The sequence below is a fragment of the Gopherus evgoodei genome, chromosome 5 (assembly GCF_007399415.2).
Source record: "Gopherus evgoodei ecotype Sinaloan lineage chromosome 5, rGopEvg1_v1.p, whole genome shotgun sequence".
Lineage (NCBI taxonomy): Eukaryota > Metazoa > Chordata > Testudines > Testudinidae > Gopherus > Gopherus evgoodei.
Genome location: NC_044326.1, coordinates 58,509,011 through 58,523,474, shown reverse-complemented (window position 1 = coordinate 58,523,474; position 14,464 = coordinate 58,509,011). Strand labels below are relative to the sequence as shown.

The following is a 14,464-nucleotide window of genomic DNA, read 5'->3' as shown; positions in this document are numbered from 1 at the left end:
AGGTCGCCCCCTAGAGTGGCGCCACCATGGCGCTCCATATATACTCCTGCCGGCCCACCCGCTCCTCAGTTCCTTCTTGCCGGCTACTCCGACAGTGGGGAAGGAGGGCGGGTGCGGAATGGATATGAGCAACACATCTCGAAGAACAACAGTTACAAAGGTGAGTAACCGTCTTTTCTTCTTCGAGTGATTGCTCATATCCATTCCAGTTAGGTGAATCCCAAGCCTTACAAAGGCGGTGGGGTCGGAGTGAAATGTGGCAGAATAAAACTGCCGAGCCAGAGGCTACAGCCTCTCTTGACTGCTGAACCAGGGCATACTGCGAAGCAAAGGTAAGGACCGAGGACCAATGGAGCTTCGCGACAGGTCTCGTGGGTAGAAACACGAGCCAGCAAGGCGGCAGATGAAGCCTGAGCCCTGGTAGAATGCACGGTGATGTGGCTTGGGGAAATATGAGCCAAATCATAACAAGTGGGGATGTCCGCCATCACCCCAGATGAGATCCTCTGAGAGGAAAACAAGCAAGCCCTCCCTTTGGCCCGCTACCGGGGCAGAGCTGGGGCACCTTAGGAAATGATTCTGTCAGCACAATATAATGCGAGCACTCCACAGATGTCCAAGGAGTGCAACGGTTATGCCCATTGCGTTGAGCTGTGGGTAACATGAAAGGCCAAAACACCTTAGGGAGGAAAGCCGGGTGCGGTCATAACTGCACCTTGTCTTTGTGGAACCTTCGTAAGAGCTCTGATCTCAGAGACCCGTCTGGCCAAGACTAGGTTGAGGTCCCAGGGCGGGGCTGGGCGGCGCACCCGAGGGTGCAAGCGCTCCAAGCCCTTGAGGGACCTCGAACCCATAGAGCGTGGGACACTGAACGTCCATCTTAGCCTGCTGGAAGGTAGGGATGGCTGCTGAGAGTATCCTCAGCGATGATACCGCCAGATCCTGCCGCTGAAGGCCAGAGGCAGGCCAAATAGAGGGGATCGAGACCTCAGCAGGAGCAAGATCGAGCGTACTGCAGCTGTAAAGGAAACGCTTCCACCTGGCTCGGTACGTTGACCAGGTGGAAGGCTGCCTGTCACCCCGACTCAGGTACGCAGGAGCCACCGTGAGGCGAAGAGGCTGCAGGTCCGAGTGACGAAGCCTGTCATTGCCCTGAGTGATGAGGTCTGGGCTGACAGGCCGAGCAACGTGGTATGTCAGTGCTGCCTGGACCACTCTGGAGTGATCATGATGATGCACGTTCTGCCCCTGCGGAGTTTGAGCAGGACGTAACGAACCAGTGGGAACAGTGGGAGGGCATAATGCAGTTGGCCGTTCCACGGCATCAGGAATGCGTCCAAGATCGATTCCGAGGAGAGACCTTGGAAGGAGCAGAACACCTGGCATTTCCTGCTCTCGCGGTGAGCGAACAGGTCTGTGTGAGGAACCATCTCCACTTCCGGAAAGCGGGACGCCTCACATGGGGCAGAGTGATCACTCGTAAGACAGGAAAAACCTGCTGAGTCAAAGAGTTAAGACGTTCCGAACGCCTGGGAGAAAGGACGTCGCCAGCTCCATCGAGTGGGCCATGCAAAAGACCCGGAAATGGATGGCCTCCTGACAAAAAAGGGGGAAGGACTATGTCCCCCCTGAATACTTATGAAGCACCTGGCCATTGTGTTGGCTGTAAACACCGAGATACAACGGCCTCGCAGCTGCCGCTGGAACCCCTGGCATGCCAGGCGGACTACTCTCATTTTTGGGGCATTAATGAGGAATGCCAGCTCCCTAGAAGACCGAAGGCCTTAAGCTCGGAGGTGACCATGAGCACTCGAGCAGAGAGATGATGCGTCCGCCGTCAGGGGCAGTGAGGGCTGGGGCGGATGAAACCGCATCCCTGTCCACACCAAGGAGGGAGTTAGCCACCACTCTAGGGAGCCCAAGGCGTTCGAGGGAACGGTGACTACCATGACCACTGGCTCCCTGCCCAAGCGGTACGCCGAGGTGGGCCGGACTTGGAGAGGACGGAGGCGGAGCTTGGCGTGTTTGGTTACAAACTTGCGGGCAACCATGGACCCAGGAGACTGAGACAAGAACGAGCTGAGGTCGTTGGGAAAGCCTTCAGACCTCAGATGATTGTTGCCATCGCCTAAAACCGCAGTTGTGATAAGCAGGCTCTGGCTAGGTAGGAGACCAAGATAGCCCCTAGGAAGCCCAACCTCTGCGTGGGAACCAGAGTGGATTGCTCTATAGTAATCATCAGGCCTTGATCTGTGAATAAGACCGTGACGATGCCCACGGGCTGAGTGGTTTGTGTCTCAGAGTCTCCTCGGATAAGCGAATCGTCCCAATACGGAAAAACGCATATCCGACATAGTTACGGTAGGCGGCGACTATGGCCGTAAACCGGGAGTATTCACCGCTGGCTATAAAGCGGAGGCATCTCCCGTGCGGAGGGAAGATGGCATTGCGAAAGTACGCGTCCTTCCTATCCAGGGCGGCATAGTAGCCCCCAGGAGGCAAGGATGGAATAATGGTTCCCAGGGATACCATGCAGAACTTCAACCTTATCCCAAACCGGTTGAGTCCATGCAGCACCAGGGAGGTCTGAGACCTGTGTTCGAGTCGGGGACTAGGGCATAACGGGAGTAAAACCCCTAGCCCCTTTCGTCCGCTGAAGGGGGGACAGGGCTGGAGCAATTTAAAGGTGGTACCTATGCTCCATCGTGCGCAGGACCCAGCGATTTAAAAGTAACTGGGGCCATGCCAGGAGAAAGCGGGATCAGGATCCCGTCCTGCGACTGGTACACCACCCTCCGGCGAACCTTGGAAGGTCCGTCTTTGGTCCCAGTGGTAATTGCGAGGGACCTTGACTTTGGCTTTTTAGGGGGCCTGACGTTTGTCTGCGACCACCTTGGCCTTGCCGTTTTCCAGAGTTCTGCCTCTGGCTAGGCACAGAGTATGGCGGCTGGGGCCAGAAAGGTCTGCGTTTGGTCGCTGGCGTATACATGCTGAGACGCATTAGGACCCTATTGTCCAGCAGGCTTCGCAGTCTGGGGCTGTCTCTGCCGCGAAGATGCCTTTACCAACAAAGGGTAAATTCTTTCCCCCGTCCTCCAAGACGGCAGCGAACTCCAGGTGGGAGGTTCGAGGGAGAAACTCCTCCACCCAGGTGCTATAATTATCGCAGCTAAGCAAGGCTTGTTGCTTTGCTACCCAGAGGTGCAGGGCCCCTGCAGAGTACACCTTGCATTCGCCAAGGCTCTTTCTGCTTCGGGGCTGGCGCCCGCTGGCCATCATATCAGGATCGTGGTCCTGAGCATAAAATCTGCGCATATGGGATGACACGGATGCGTGTCCGGACGGCCATGGAGATACTAAAAGAAGGCACGGGCCGAGTCTCTGACTCACTCGGACCTTGCCCAACTCGGCACCGGGGACCGGCATCGGGAGGCGTATCGGTACCTGGAACGAGATCCAGACCCGCAACCAGAACGGTGTCAGGAGGTCGACCGAGATCTCGAGGCTCGGAGAAGAGCTACAGGAGTCAAGGTACCTGCCCCGGTGCCAGATGTCGGAACGGTGCCGATAGCGGGTCGGCGAACGGGATACCGACCGGTGCAGCGAGTGTGACCAGTACCGAGGAAAACAGCACCGGGACTGCCAGTGGTGTCCGGCGTGCCGACAGGACTTGGAGTGTCTGCGGGACCGTGATCATGAACGGTGCCGCTCTGCTGTACTGACAGGGGACAGTCCCTTGAAGAGACTGTATTACCCGTACCGGCGGTGCCCGGGTCAGGCAGCACAGACTCTGTCATGGCACTGAGAGCCCTCGCCGTTGGTAACATCTCCGGCGTGCAGGGAACAGCAGGCTCAACCACAGTGCGTACTGGGGAGCTGTCAGGCACCGGATTCGACGGCCCTCGTGGGGCCGGGATCCACGGTACCGAGGTCATCAGAGCTTCGGTAGGTGCCGGTGCCGGGCGAACCGAGTTAGATAAGCTGTCTGGCTGCGGTGCCGTCAGCACTGAAGCAGCGGGAGTAATACGCTCAACCACGGCGCGTGCCGGGGAGCCGTCGGGCACCGGATTCGATAGCCCTTGTGGGACTGGAATCGACGGTGCCGATGTTGTCGGTGCCTCAGAGGCTTCGGTTGGCATGGAAGCAGCCGGAGCAGGAGCTCAATCACGGCGCGTGCCGGGGAGCCGTCAGGCACCGGATTCTACGGCCCTTGCGGGACCGGGATCGACGGTGCCGACGTCATCGGTGCCGCAGCAGGTGTCGGTGCCGGGCGATCTGACGTAGACGAGCTCTCTGGCTGCGGTGCCGTTGGCACGGAAGCAGCAGGAGCAATACGCTCAACCACGGCGCGTGCCGGGGAGCCGTCAGGCACCGGATTCTACGGCCCTTGCGGGACCGGGATCGACGGTGCCGACGTCATCGGTGCCGCAGCAGGTGTCAGTGCCGGGTGATCCGACGTAGACGAGCCCTCTGGCTGCGGTGCCGCTGTCACGGAAGCAGCAGGAGCAATACGCTCAACCACGGCGCGTGCCGGGGAGCCGTCAGGCACCGGATTCTACGGCCCTTGTGGGACCGGGATCGACGGTGCCGACGCCATCGGTGCCGCAGCAGGTGTCGGTGCCGGGCGATCCGACGTAGACGAGCCCTCTGGCTGCGGTGCCGCTGGCACGGAAGCAGCAGGAGCAATACGCTCAACCACGGCGCGTGCCGGGGAGCCGTCAGGCACCGGATTCTACGGCCCTTGTGGGACCGGGATCGACGGTGACGACGTCATCGGTGCCGTAGCAGGTGTCGGCGCCGGGCGATCCGACTTAGACGAGCTCTCTGGCTGCGGTGCCGCTGGCACGGAAGCAGCAGGAGCAATACGCTCAACCACGGCGCGTGCCAGGGAGCCGTCAGGCACCGGATTCTACGGCCCTCGTGGGACCGGGATCGACGGTGCCGACGTCGTCGGTGCCGGGCGAGCCATCTTAGACGAGCTGTCTAGCTGTGGTGCAGCTGGCACAGAAGCAGCAGGAGCAGTAAGCTCTACCACGGCGCGAGCCGGGGAGCTGCCAGGCACCGGATTCCATGGTCCTGGGGGACTGGAATCGACGGAGCCGAAGTCATCGGTGCCTCTGCAGGTGACGGTGCCGGATAACGCAACTTAGGCGAGCTCTCTGGCTGCGATGCAGGTGGCACGGAAGTAGCGGGAGCAGGGGGCTCAACCACGGCGCGTGCCGGGGAGCCGCCAGGCACCAGCAGGAATCGTAGACTCTCTCGACCTCGGAAGAAGGGAGCGGTGCCGAGTCGACATCGGTGCCGGCGACGGTCGGTGCCGAAAGGCCTTGGTGGTACCGGCGGGGTCCGGTGCCGAGGAGGCGCTTCTGCCCGCCGCTTGAACATCGCTCGGCGCCCAGGGTGGAGGGGTAAGTGAAAGTCCCGCACCTTTTTGTTCTCGGCTTAAAAGCCTTGCAAATGGGGCACTTATCTGTCAAGTGTGATTCCCTGAGGCACTTCAAACAGGAGTCATGTAGATCTCTCTTCGGCCGCGGCTTCTGGCAAGCCGGGCCCCTTTTAAAACCCGGTGAGCCATGCATGGCTCCGGCACTGGGCTCATGGAAGGGGCTACTTCCTGAACCCCGCTAACTAAACTAACCATGTTAGCAAAGAAAACACGTATAACCATACAAATATATATATAAAAGGGTTATAACTGCATAATTATATACGAGAAAACGAGTAGCTAGGGAAGTGGAGGTCAGCTAAGCCGCGCTCCACTGTTCCAACGACCGACACGGGCGGTAAGAAGGAACTGAGGAGCGGGTGGGCCGGCAGGAGTATATATGGAGCGCCATGGTGGCGCCACTCTAGGGGGCGACCTGCCGGCCCACTGAGTTGCTAGGGTAAAAGTTTTCCGACGAATGTGCACGCGCGGCGCGTACACCTAACTGGAATGGATATGAGCAATCACTCGAAGAAGAATTGTGTTAAACCATCAGGATACAGAGGGTTTAAAATGTCAGCCAGTAGGAATTATTGTCACAAATCTAACTAATTTATGTTGTCTACAGATTACAGTGGTGACAACATCAGAGTAAGATTACTTGGAAGTTAATCATTTCTGCATTTACACTTCAACTTGAAACGGTTCATTTTAGAGTAGATGGGGTACAAAATTTATCTTAAATTGGAAACCTAGTTTAAACCGTACACATAGAGAAGCTACTGCTGCTTCATAATTTGTTTTGTACAACTATGTTGTGTGATTTTTGTTCATCAAGAAAATTGTTCAGAAATAAAAATCTCTTACCTTCAGAAAAGGGATGACCTCTTTCATAATTGCTTTGATCTGCCGGTCAAGCTGCTGAGTATCTATACGAGGACATGGAACAGTAGAAACTTCACTAGGCTGTGACACACAGTGACTCTCCCCAGTAGAGGGACCTTGTAAAATAAAGTGCATTCAAACCATAAGATCTCTATTTAATAAGTATCAGTTTCAAAAAATACACTGTACTTTTAAGTTAAAACTGCACGTTTAGTTATAGCAGAAATCCTATGCAATTAAACTAAAATTACAATAATGTATAATTAAGATGGAAATTAATTGTCCAGTGAATAGTTCCTGATATTATGTACAGATACTGTTTTCAAAACACAAAATAAAAATATGCACATACCTTCTAATTTAACAGCAGACACACACTGGAGATTAATACAGCAGCCCTCTGAGTCAAGAGTACTTTCAGCTTCAGTTTTCATGCGCTCATATTCCCTCATCCTAGCCAATGCCTGATCTAAGTGAATCACAGTGTTGCCTATGTTTAGAGCAAAAATACTTTTTGTAAGTTTTTTAAAATTCTACATTAAGGTACACATGTGCAAACACAATGTGCCTAACTGTAATAATGAATTACAAAGTAAGCTTATGTGTAAGTTCAAGAGGCATAATTACTTAGGATACAGGAGGTATATATTTCAGAGTTAGTCAAAAGCATTTAATGTTTCACATATATTGTTTAATACTGACAATTAACGTAATGTTTACCAAGATCATCAGTGGCAAAAGGTTCAAAATTTGAAGATGTCGACATGGTACTGCCATTGTCCGCATCATTTTGTTCATAATCTCTACTTGCTCCTGTGTCAAACTTCTTCTCAAAGGTTTCCTAAAAAAAACAACATACAAACCAAGCATATGCCATGCTTCCTCAATTATCCCAGCAAGCCACTGATTCTCTCTTCACCCTGTCCCTAAGGTTACAAAATGTGTTCCCAGACTTCCATACTTCGAATGACCTAACTTATAGGTAAATTCTTAGGGTGATTCTATAATGATCTGTTTTGCGTCCACATATAGGTAATATAATTGAATAAGGCATTGGTGTTTGGGATTTCTTAAACTACAGAAAGTTTTCAGTCTTTGAGATTCTACTGGGAAGTGCTGTCACTCCCTATCTCATCCTCTCACTCTTGAAGCAGTTTTGACAGCTGAAGTATTGACAAGAAGTGCTACAAGTTCCTGGTAGAATCTCAGTCTCAGATATGAAGTAATCTGGGCTCTTTACATTAACTGCAGGGCACTGAGTCTTCTTTACTGGTTTTTACACTAGTTTTCGATATTAAATGAAACAAGATTCTACATAATTCCCATGTGAAGATATCCTTTAGCAAGTTTCTTCTTACAAGAAAGTGATGGCTTATAAACTAGTGTGGATTTTGGAAAACAAATCACTATGGTGAGTGCAGCATTAACAACCTGCACAGAAACTGAAAGATGAATAAATGAATTTCACATTAAACTAGTTTCTGAAGATAAAAACAAAACAAAACAAAAACAAAAACTCCTTACATCATCAGTTGTAGCAAGACTTTCACTGGGAGTAAGTTCAGAGTTTGAAGCTATCCAGGTAGCTGAATTCAGAGACTTTGTGCATTCTCCTTTTTCATTGTTCTCAGATATATGTCTAGTCACTATATCCTAGAAAATATAATGAATCTTAAATCTATATTGTGAAGAAAGTTCATCCAATTCATAGTGTAAATAAAATGTTTTGCATACCTGTAATGCATACAATGCTCTTTGCCGCAAGTAGTCTGTATTTAGCAGCTGAAGCTCATGGAAAAGTTCAATAAGAAAATGTGGACGAGATTCATTTTGAGATATCAGAGTAGCTACTTCAGAATAAATGGTGTCTCGCAAAGCTTCGAACATGGAAAGATCACTACCAGTTTCTGTAGAGGAATAAAGGAGCCAATCTATGCTCATGATATTCTTGATAGTTCTCTATTGACATATACCTCAATTATATTTGAAAACTTCATCTTGGATTTGGTTTATATTTTAAACAGCTGAGCACCTTTACTGTTTCTTAAAGCTTCCTGAAGGCTACAAAAATTTAAAACATAATACAATTATATTTTAGACAAGTGGTTTTCAACTTTTTTCCTTTGCAGACTCCTAAAAATTTTTAAATGGAGATGTGGACCTCTTTGAAAATCTCAGAATCTGTCTGCAGACCCCCAAGGGTCCACATAACATAGGTCAAAAACCACTGTTTTAGACCGTTTGCCTTCATGTAAGCATTTATGTATAACATAATAATTAAATTATATTATACACTCCAATGTTTTAGAAATCAGGACTAGCTTTTTGTCTGTTTTTTTCTTTAAGTTTCTGAATGGCAACTTTAAAGGTGTGGAATATAACTGAGTACATTATGTACAAACATATATATGGACACAGGTTTTGAGAGTAGGTAGACCACTTTTTAAAAACTAGGCCTCTTTAAGGTATTTCAAGCTTGGCACCCAAAATCACAAGCTTCCTTTAGAAAAATCTAGCCTTACACATAAGATATCCTCTTTAAAGAAACAAAAAACAAAGAAAATCTGGTCTGGTGATAATTTCTGCATTCTAAAGACAGGTTTCAGAGTAGCAGCCGTGTTAGTCTGTATCCGCAAAAAGAACAGGAGTACTTGTGGCACCTTAGTCTTTAAGGTGCCACAAGTACTCCTGTTCTTTTTGCATTCTAAAGGTGATATTCACCAAACTGTTGAAGTCCCAACAAAACTTTCTGCAACAGTTAAATCCTATTGATATGCTATACATGGGGAGGGAGAATGCAATGGCTGTGCACGGGAAAAGAGTCTCCCTCCAAACTATGAACAAATTAGTGCAGATGAGGGCCTAGCCCAGAGAACACATGCTTACAGGAATCCAGGGGCCCACAAATGCCAGGGGGCAAAGGCTGACATTCCAGTAATGCTACAATAGGAGTAAATTTCATCCTAGCTTCATTTACGCAGGAGAGAGAGGGAGTGTGCGTGTGTTCCTTTGAAAATAAAGTACTGTACTCCTGAGGGAATTCTGCATCAAAAAACTAAAAATATTGTGCACATTTTAAAATTCTGCATTTGTCAAAATAACACAATTTAATCGCACCATTCTCAATTATTTTGGTAGTTATTGTGTTGCTGTGTAATTTTGACAAATAAAGTATGAAGAACTTTGCAGAATTTTAACATTTTGGTGCAGAATTCCCTCAAGAGTACCAGGGTTCTGTGTGGTGCCATCTCGGTGGGGAATAGGACTCGGGAGGGGAGTTCAGGTGAAGGTGGATAGGGCTTGGCAGTGGGGAGGGTCCTGGGTGTGGGGGTTCAGCTGCAGTGCTGGGGTAGTGGGGCCAGGGTGCAGCTGACTGGGGCTCAGTTGGGTGGGGAGTCCAGGTGTGGAGGGCTCCCGATGTAAGGGGGGAGGCTCAGGGGGATGGACGCTCCTCCTACCCAACCCGCACACATCTGGACCCCTCCACACCCACTTGAATCTGAACCCCTACACCTGGAACTCCCCCCGAGTACAGAGCTTCCTGCAGCCAGGTGAGGGTTCTGGAGGTTGATCAGACCCAGCCCTGGCTGCTCAATGCAGGGGAGGGGGAACTCCGTCTCCGTCCTCCTCCTGCCACCCCCACCCCCACCCAGGACTAATGTCCTTGGTCTGCCAGGGCATCCCCAACCCCAGTGATTTACCTCTCCCACGGCTGCCCGCACAGACGCACCTGCGCTGCCAGGGAGGGTGAGTGAGCATTCTGTACAGCTTATCTTTGCTTCCCCACAGAAACCATTTTTCTGTGTGAAGCAAAGAGAATCTCTGGGGGGACGTGTTTCCACATGCATGCAGTAGTGCAGAATTTCCCCAGGAGTAGTACAACAAGTTCTATTAACTTTACTTACATGAAACAGTTAACTATTTATTTATTTATTTTAAAAAAGGTAGAAGGAAGCGTAGTTCTTGGAAAACTCAATAAACATACTGATCCTAATAAAAGGGCCATTCCCTACTATTTTAAAGTAACAGAAGTACTATGGGGTATAGTTCTGTTTCTCTTCTTTAATTAAAATACAGTTGAATGTTTGTGGTTTATAACAAAGTTTACCAAATTATTCAAGAATGCAGACAAATATATTAAATCTACTATCTGATGTTAGTTCAGCAGTCTTACAAGTGTGCTTAAATGCAGTTTTATTTTTTAAAAGACTAAAATATAATGGCCGCCTTTCAACATTTACTGACATACTTAAATGTACTTTGCTTTTCAGGGTAGACTGAATCCAATCATCAATTCTACCAAAGCTGCAGGCTAATAATTAAGGGCATAAGAATGCCCCTTGAAATTAATTTTACTATGTTCTACATGCATATTTTGTATCAAAAGCAGTAGTTAATGCCATTAACCATATTGTACTTTAAATAAGAAAAGTACGAAGTACAAACCAGTTATGATTCAAAGTAGCTGTGTTATCAAATATTCAGCAAAACACAAGGTTCTTGTTTTCCTGGAGTGGGAGGGGGGGGTTGTTTTGTTTTTTTAAATAAAATACTCGCAACAATATACATTAGTATACATAAAATTCACTAAAAGAGCTATTGAGAAACACAGTCTAGTTCTAGAACAAAAGGTAAGAAAGAAAAGTAAGTAGCTGTGAACAGTTCTGAAGCTAAGCAATTAATGCATTACCTGGGGCTTCAAAGCATGCATTTCTGTTAGACTGCTGCAATATTCTCCTAGCATGTGCTGTAGGAAAGCGGGGACAGACAGTGATAAAACACAAATATGTGTACGAGAAATAAAGACAGTCTATATGAATCAGTGGGAGGAAGACTCGTTAAAATGACACTAAACTGAACTACATCACTAGTGGAGGGGAGACAGGAGGAGCAGGTTTGTTTGTTTAGGAAGTTTTGTGTTTTGTTTTAAGCAACTAAAACTAATTATTCTAACTAGAAAAACAAATACAATCTAATCTGGTCCACATTAAATTACAAACACCAAAGATATTCAAAATATTTAACCTAAAACCAAGAATCAGTTTACAAATGTGATAAACACTACAGCCCATATTCTACCCTATCATATATGCAAAGATCCGACTGGAACCTCAAGTGCATAATTTGCCCATAAACTTTTGAATATTGAGACCAGGGATAAACTACAAGGAAGAGAGGGACAAAAAGTCTGACTAATTATAGTACAGAAGCAATGGATCAAAAATCACAATTCTTAAGTGAATCCCCTCACCTGTTTCATAAAGATCAGAAAGGAAATGGGGGGAATGGGGGACACTTACAGGGACATCATAAGATGTTTGTTTTGATAGAGTTCTTTTTCTCCTCCACAAAACCTTGCTCTACGGAATTAAGTAAAATATACTATTTTAACTAATTTTGGCATTAGACATCTTTTGGGAAGCAGTGTTTCCATCCAAACACTGCAGCATTGAGCCAACATGTAAGAATCTAAAAATGATACGACGTACAATATGTTCACGATACAGGAGTGCAAAAAAGCAAGCAGTGTAAACAGCGAAGTGTAAATGCAGATTTTTAAAGATATGACTGTTAAATAAAGATTTACTTTTTTTTAAATCCTGAAAGAGTCCCTTTAAATGTGAACATGAATGGAAAGACAAACAGCATGCAGTACAGTATGTAATTTAAAATATTACGTGCAGGTGGAATCCATCATCTGAAATTCTAACTGGTGTTTTTTGCCATGACACTTTATCTAGCACAACCAGTACCTCTCATAAAATAGCATTAATGAGTACTTGTATCTTTCTCCAGAGTGTTTACAGTAAGATTACAGTTGTTTCAAAATTATGTTAAAAGGTAATATTTAGACTACTTCAAAACACTTTCCACTTTATCGTAATATTTGCACAGGAGTTCTGAAGATTAAAATGTGATGTAAGGGCTAAAATATTACATGTGTATCCTATATACACATTTAGCAAGGACTTTAATAGTGACAGCAGTTAATTAATTAAGCCATGAAGTGACTGTCCCGTACCTGAAAAAACCCTTTAACAGCTCACAGGAAGACTGGTAAAATACCCTTAACAGTTAATAAGGAGTTACAGGATCAATACAATTTTTTAATATTGTTCAGATTAATTAAAAGAATACCTGAGGACATTTCTGTAGATCTACTATATTTAATTATTTTTTCCAATTGTTCTTGATTCTTTTTGCTGAACACTTTTGCTTGAACAGCCTCTTCATTCTGCACAGAGCGCCTGCTCCTATTACTCTTGCAAGGTTCACATGTACTAGAAATGCTGGCACTTTCATAACCTTAAATGAACAAAAAGTGTCTCTTTAAAAAAAAATAAATCTTAATATCACCTGTTTCTAGTCAGTTTTAATGATAGCTCAGAAGTGCAATCCAAAGACTTGTTAACCACTCTTTTGTTACTTCAAACTCTGCAGAACTTAAATTATTTTTATAATAACGGGAGGTTGAAATGTCTATGTAATTAGCATTGACAGTGCTAAACATGAGTTAGAGATTGTTACAGAGCGGAGAGCAGTGGTGAAGTATTAACAATGAATAGTCTGCAAGATGCAATTCATCACAGAATGTTTGTTGGCTATTAACTAAGTCTGACGCAGAAACACGTTGGCAGATTACAAGCACCCAAGTCAACATGAACATATTTTACATGAGTGTATGTACGTTGGCAAACAATTCTGTATGTTACACTGTTTAAACAAACTGCAGTTTAAATTTGGTTTTCTCTTAGAAAAACACAATTTTATCAATATTAAACACTGCGGAACTCACTCCCATCTTGTTGGGTTTCATACCTTTCCACACTAAAAGCACCATGTTCAAGCCATTAGCACTTCTGACACATTTAAGATGACAAAAATAAAACTTTTGCTTCATCATTTACCATCTCCACATCCTGTGTAAAATTAACTTCCATTCCCAAAACTTTAATGTTAATTATGACACTGTCTACACTCCAGAGTACATCCGAAGCAACATTTAAATTATATGATTAAAATGGAGTTTGTCTCAGTGCCCTTAAGGTTAACGGAAAACCTACCAGTATTTTTAACTCTGCTTTTTAGCTGAGTAGAACTCCTCCTCTTATTCTTCGATTTAGGTGTTTTATCTTTAGATGCCAAGCTGGCCTGGGCTGATGCTTTTCTAGATTTAAATGTTCTAGTCACAGTAGTTGGATCCACTGGATCAGGCATACTACTGAAACTCTCCAAAGATTCCTCATCAAACTCTCTTCTCCTCCGGCTGGTATCAGATTGACTTTTGTGATTACCAGATGTCATATTTTGTACTGAAACCGCAAACCCTGCCTTCAGAAATGACTGTTTTTCTTTTCTTCCTTCCTGGCTGTCATCTAGCCAAACTGGTGTGTTGTTTTCTAATTCCTCTTCAGGTTGTCTCTGACTCCTTATCAGAAAGAAAAGTTGTAAAATACATAGTACAACAAAGCTCTTTAGGGAAGGAACTGTGAATGCTATCAGACAAACAAATTATAGGTTCATCCATGATTTGAGGAATACCTATAGTCACCCAATAGCCAACAACTGTAAGGTGCTCCTGCAGAATTAGCAACATTTAAAAAAAATGGAAGAAAGTTACAGGCATTAGAAAAAATTCACATTACCCACTGAGTTTATCATGCAGAGATATATATTTCAGATTTATGGTTCTATAATCATATGGCGTCTTTTTTTTTTTTTTAAATCAGTGCAGCAACAAATTGTTCTGGAGAACATAAAGACGGCCATACTGGCAGACAGATTGTCCATCTAGCTCAGTATCCTGTTTGCTGGCAGTTGCCAGTGCCACATGCTTCAGAGGGCATAAACAGAATCAGATAAATTATCTAGTGATCTATCCCACTGTCCAGTCCTAGTTTCTAGCAGTCCACGGTTCAGGGCCACCCAAAGAATGGGATTGTGTCCCTGCCCATCTTGGCTAATAACTATTGATAGACGTATCCTCCATGAACTTATCCAATTCTTTTCTGAACCCATTTATATTTTTGGCTTTCACAACATTTCCTGACAATTTAAAATATTAAGGACAGCTCAAATTCATGTTCCTTTCTATTTTCCTCAGTAGGATTTGACTTCCAATTTTTAAAGGAAGTCTTTTTGCCTCTAATGGCC

The 14,464-nt window shown here is 46.1% G+C and overlaps 1 protein-coding gene across 8 annotated transcripts in view; it reads right to left on the bottom strand.

Moving 5' to 3' along the window:
- Positions 1-14,464, bottom strand: part of PCM1 (pericentriolar material 1) — a 97,998-nt gene that overhangs the window by 17,751 nt on the left and 65,783 nt on the right. For all 8 annotated transcript variants that reach the window (XM_030565535.1, XM_030565534.1, XM_030565537.1 and 5 more), the window contains 7 exons: positions 13,375-13,739; positions 12,449-12,616; positions 8,045-8,217; positions 7,835-7,963; positions 7,031-7,151; positions 6,663-6,800; positions 6,293-6,426 (listed from right to left, as the gene is read on the bottom strand). In XM_030565535.1, coding sequence (XP_030421395.1) covers positions 6,293-6,426; positions 6,663-6,800; positions 7,031-7,151; positions 7,835-7,963; positions 8,045-8,217; positions 12,449-12,616; positions 13,375-13,739 — 1,228 coding nt within the window. The remainder of the gene's footprint in view (positions 1-6,292; positions 6,427-6,662; positions 6,801-7,030; positions 7,152-7,834; positions 7,964-8,044; positions 8,218-12,448; positions 12,617-13,374; positions 13,740-14,464) is intronic.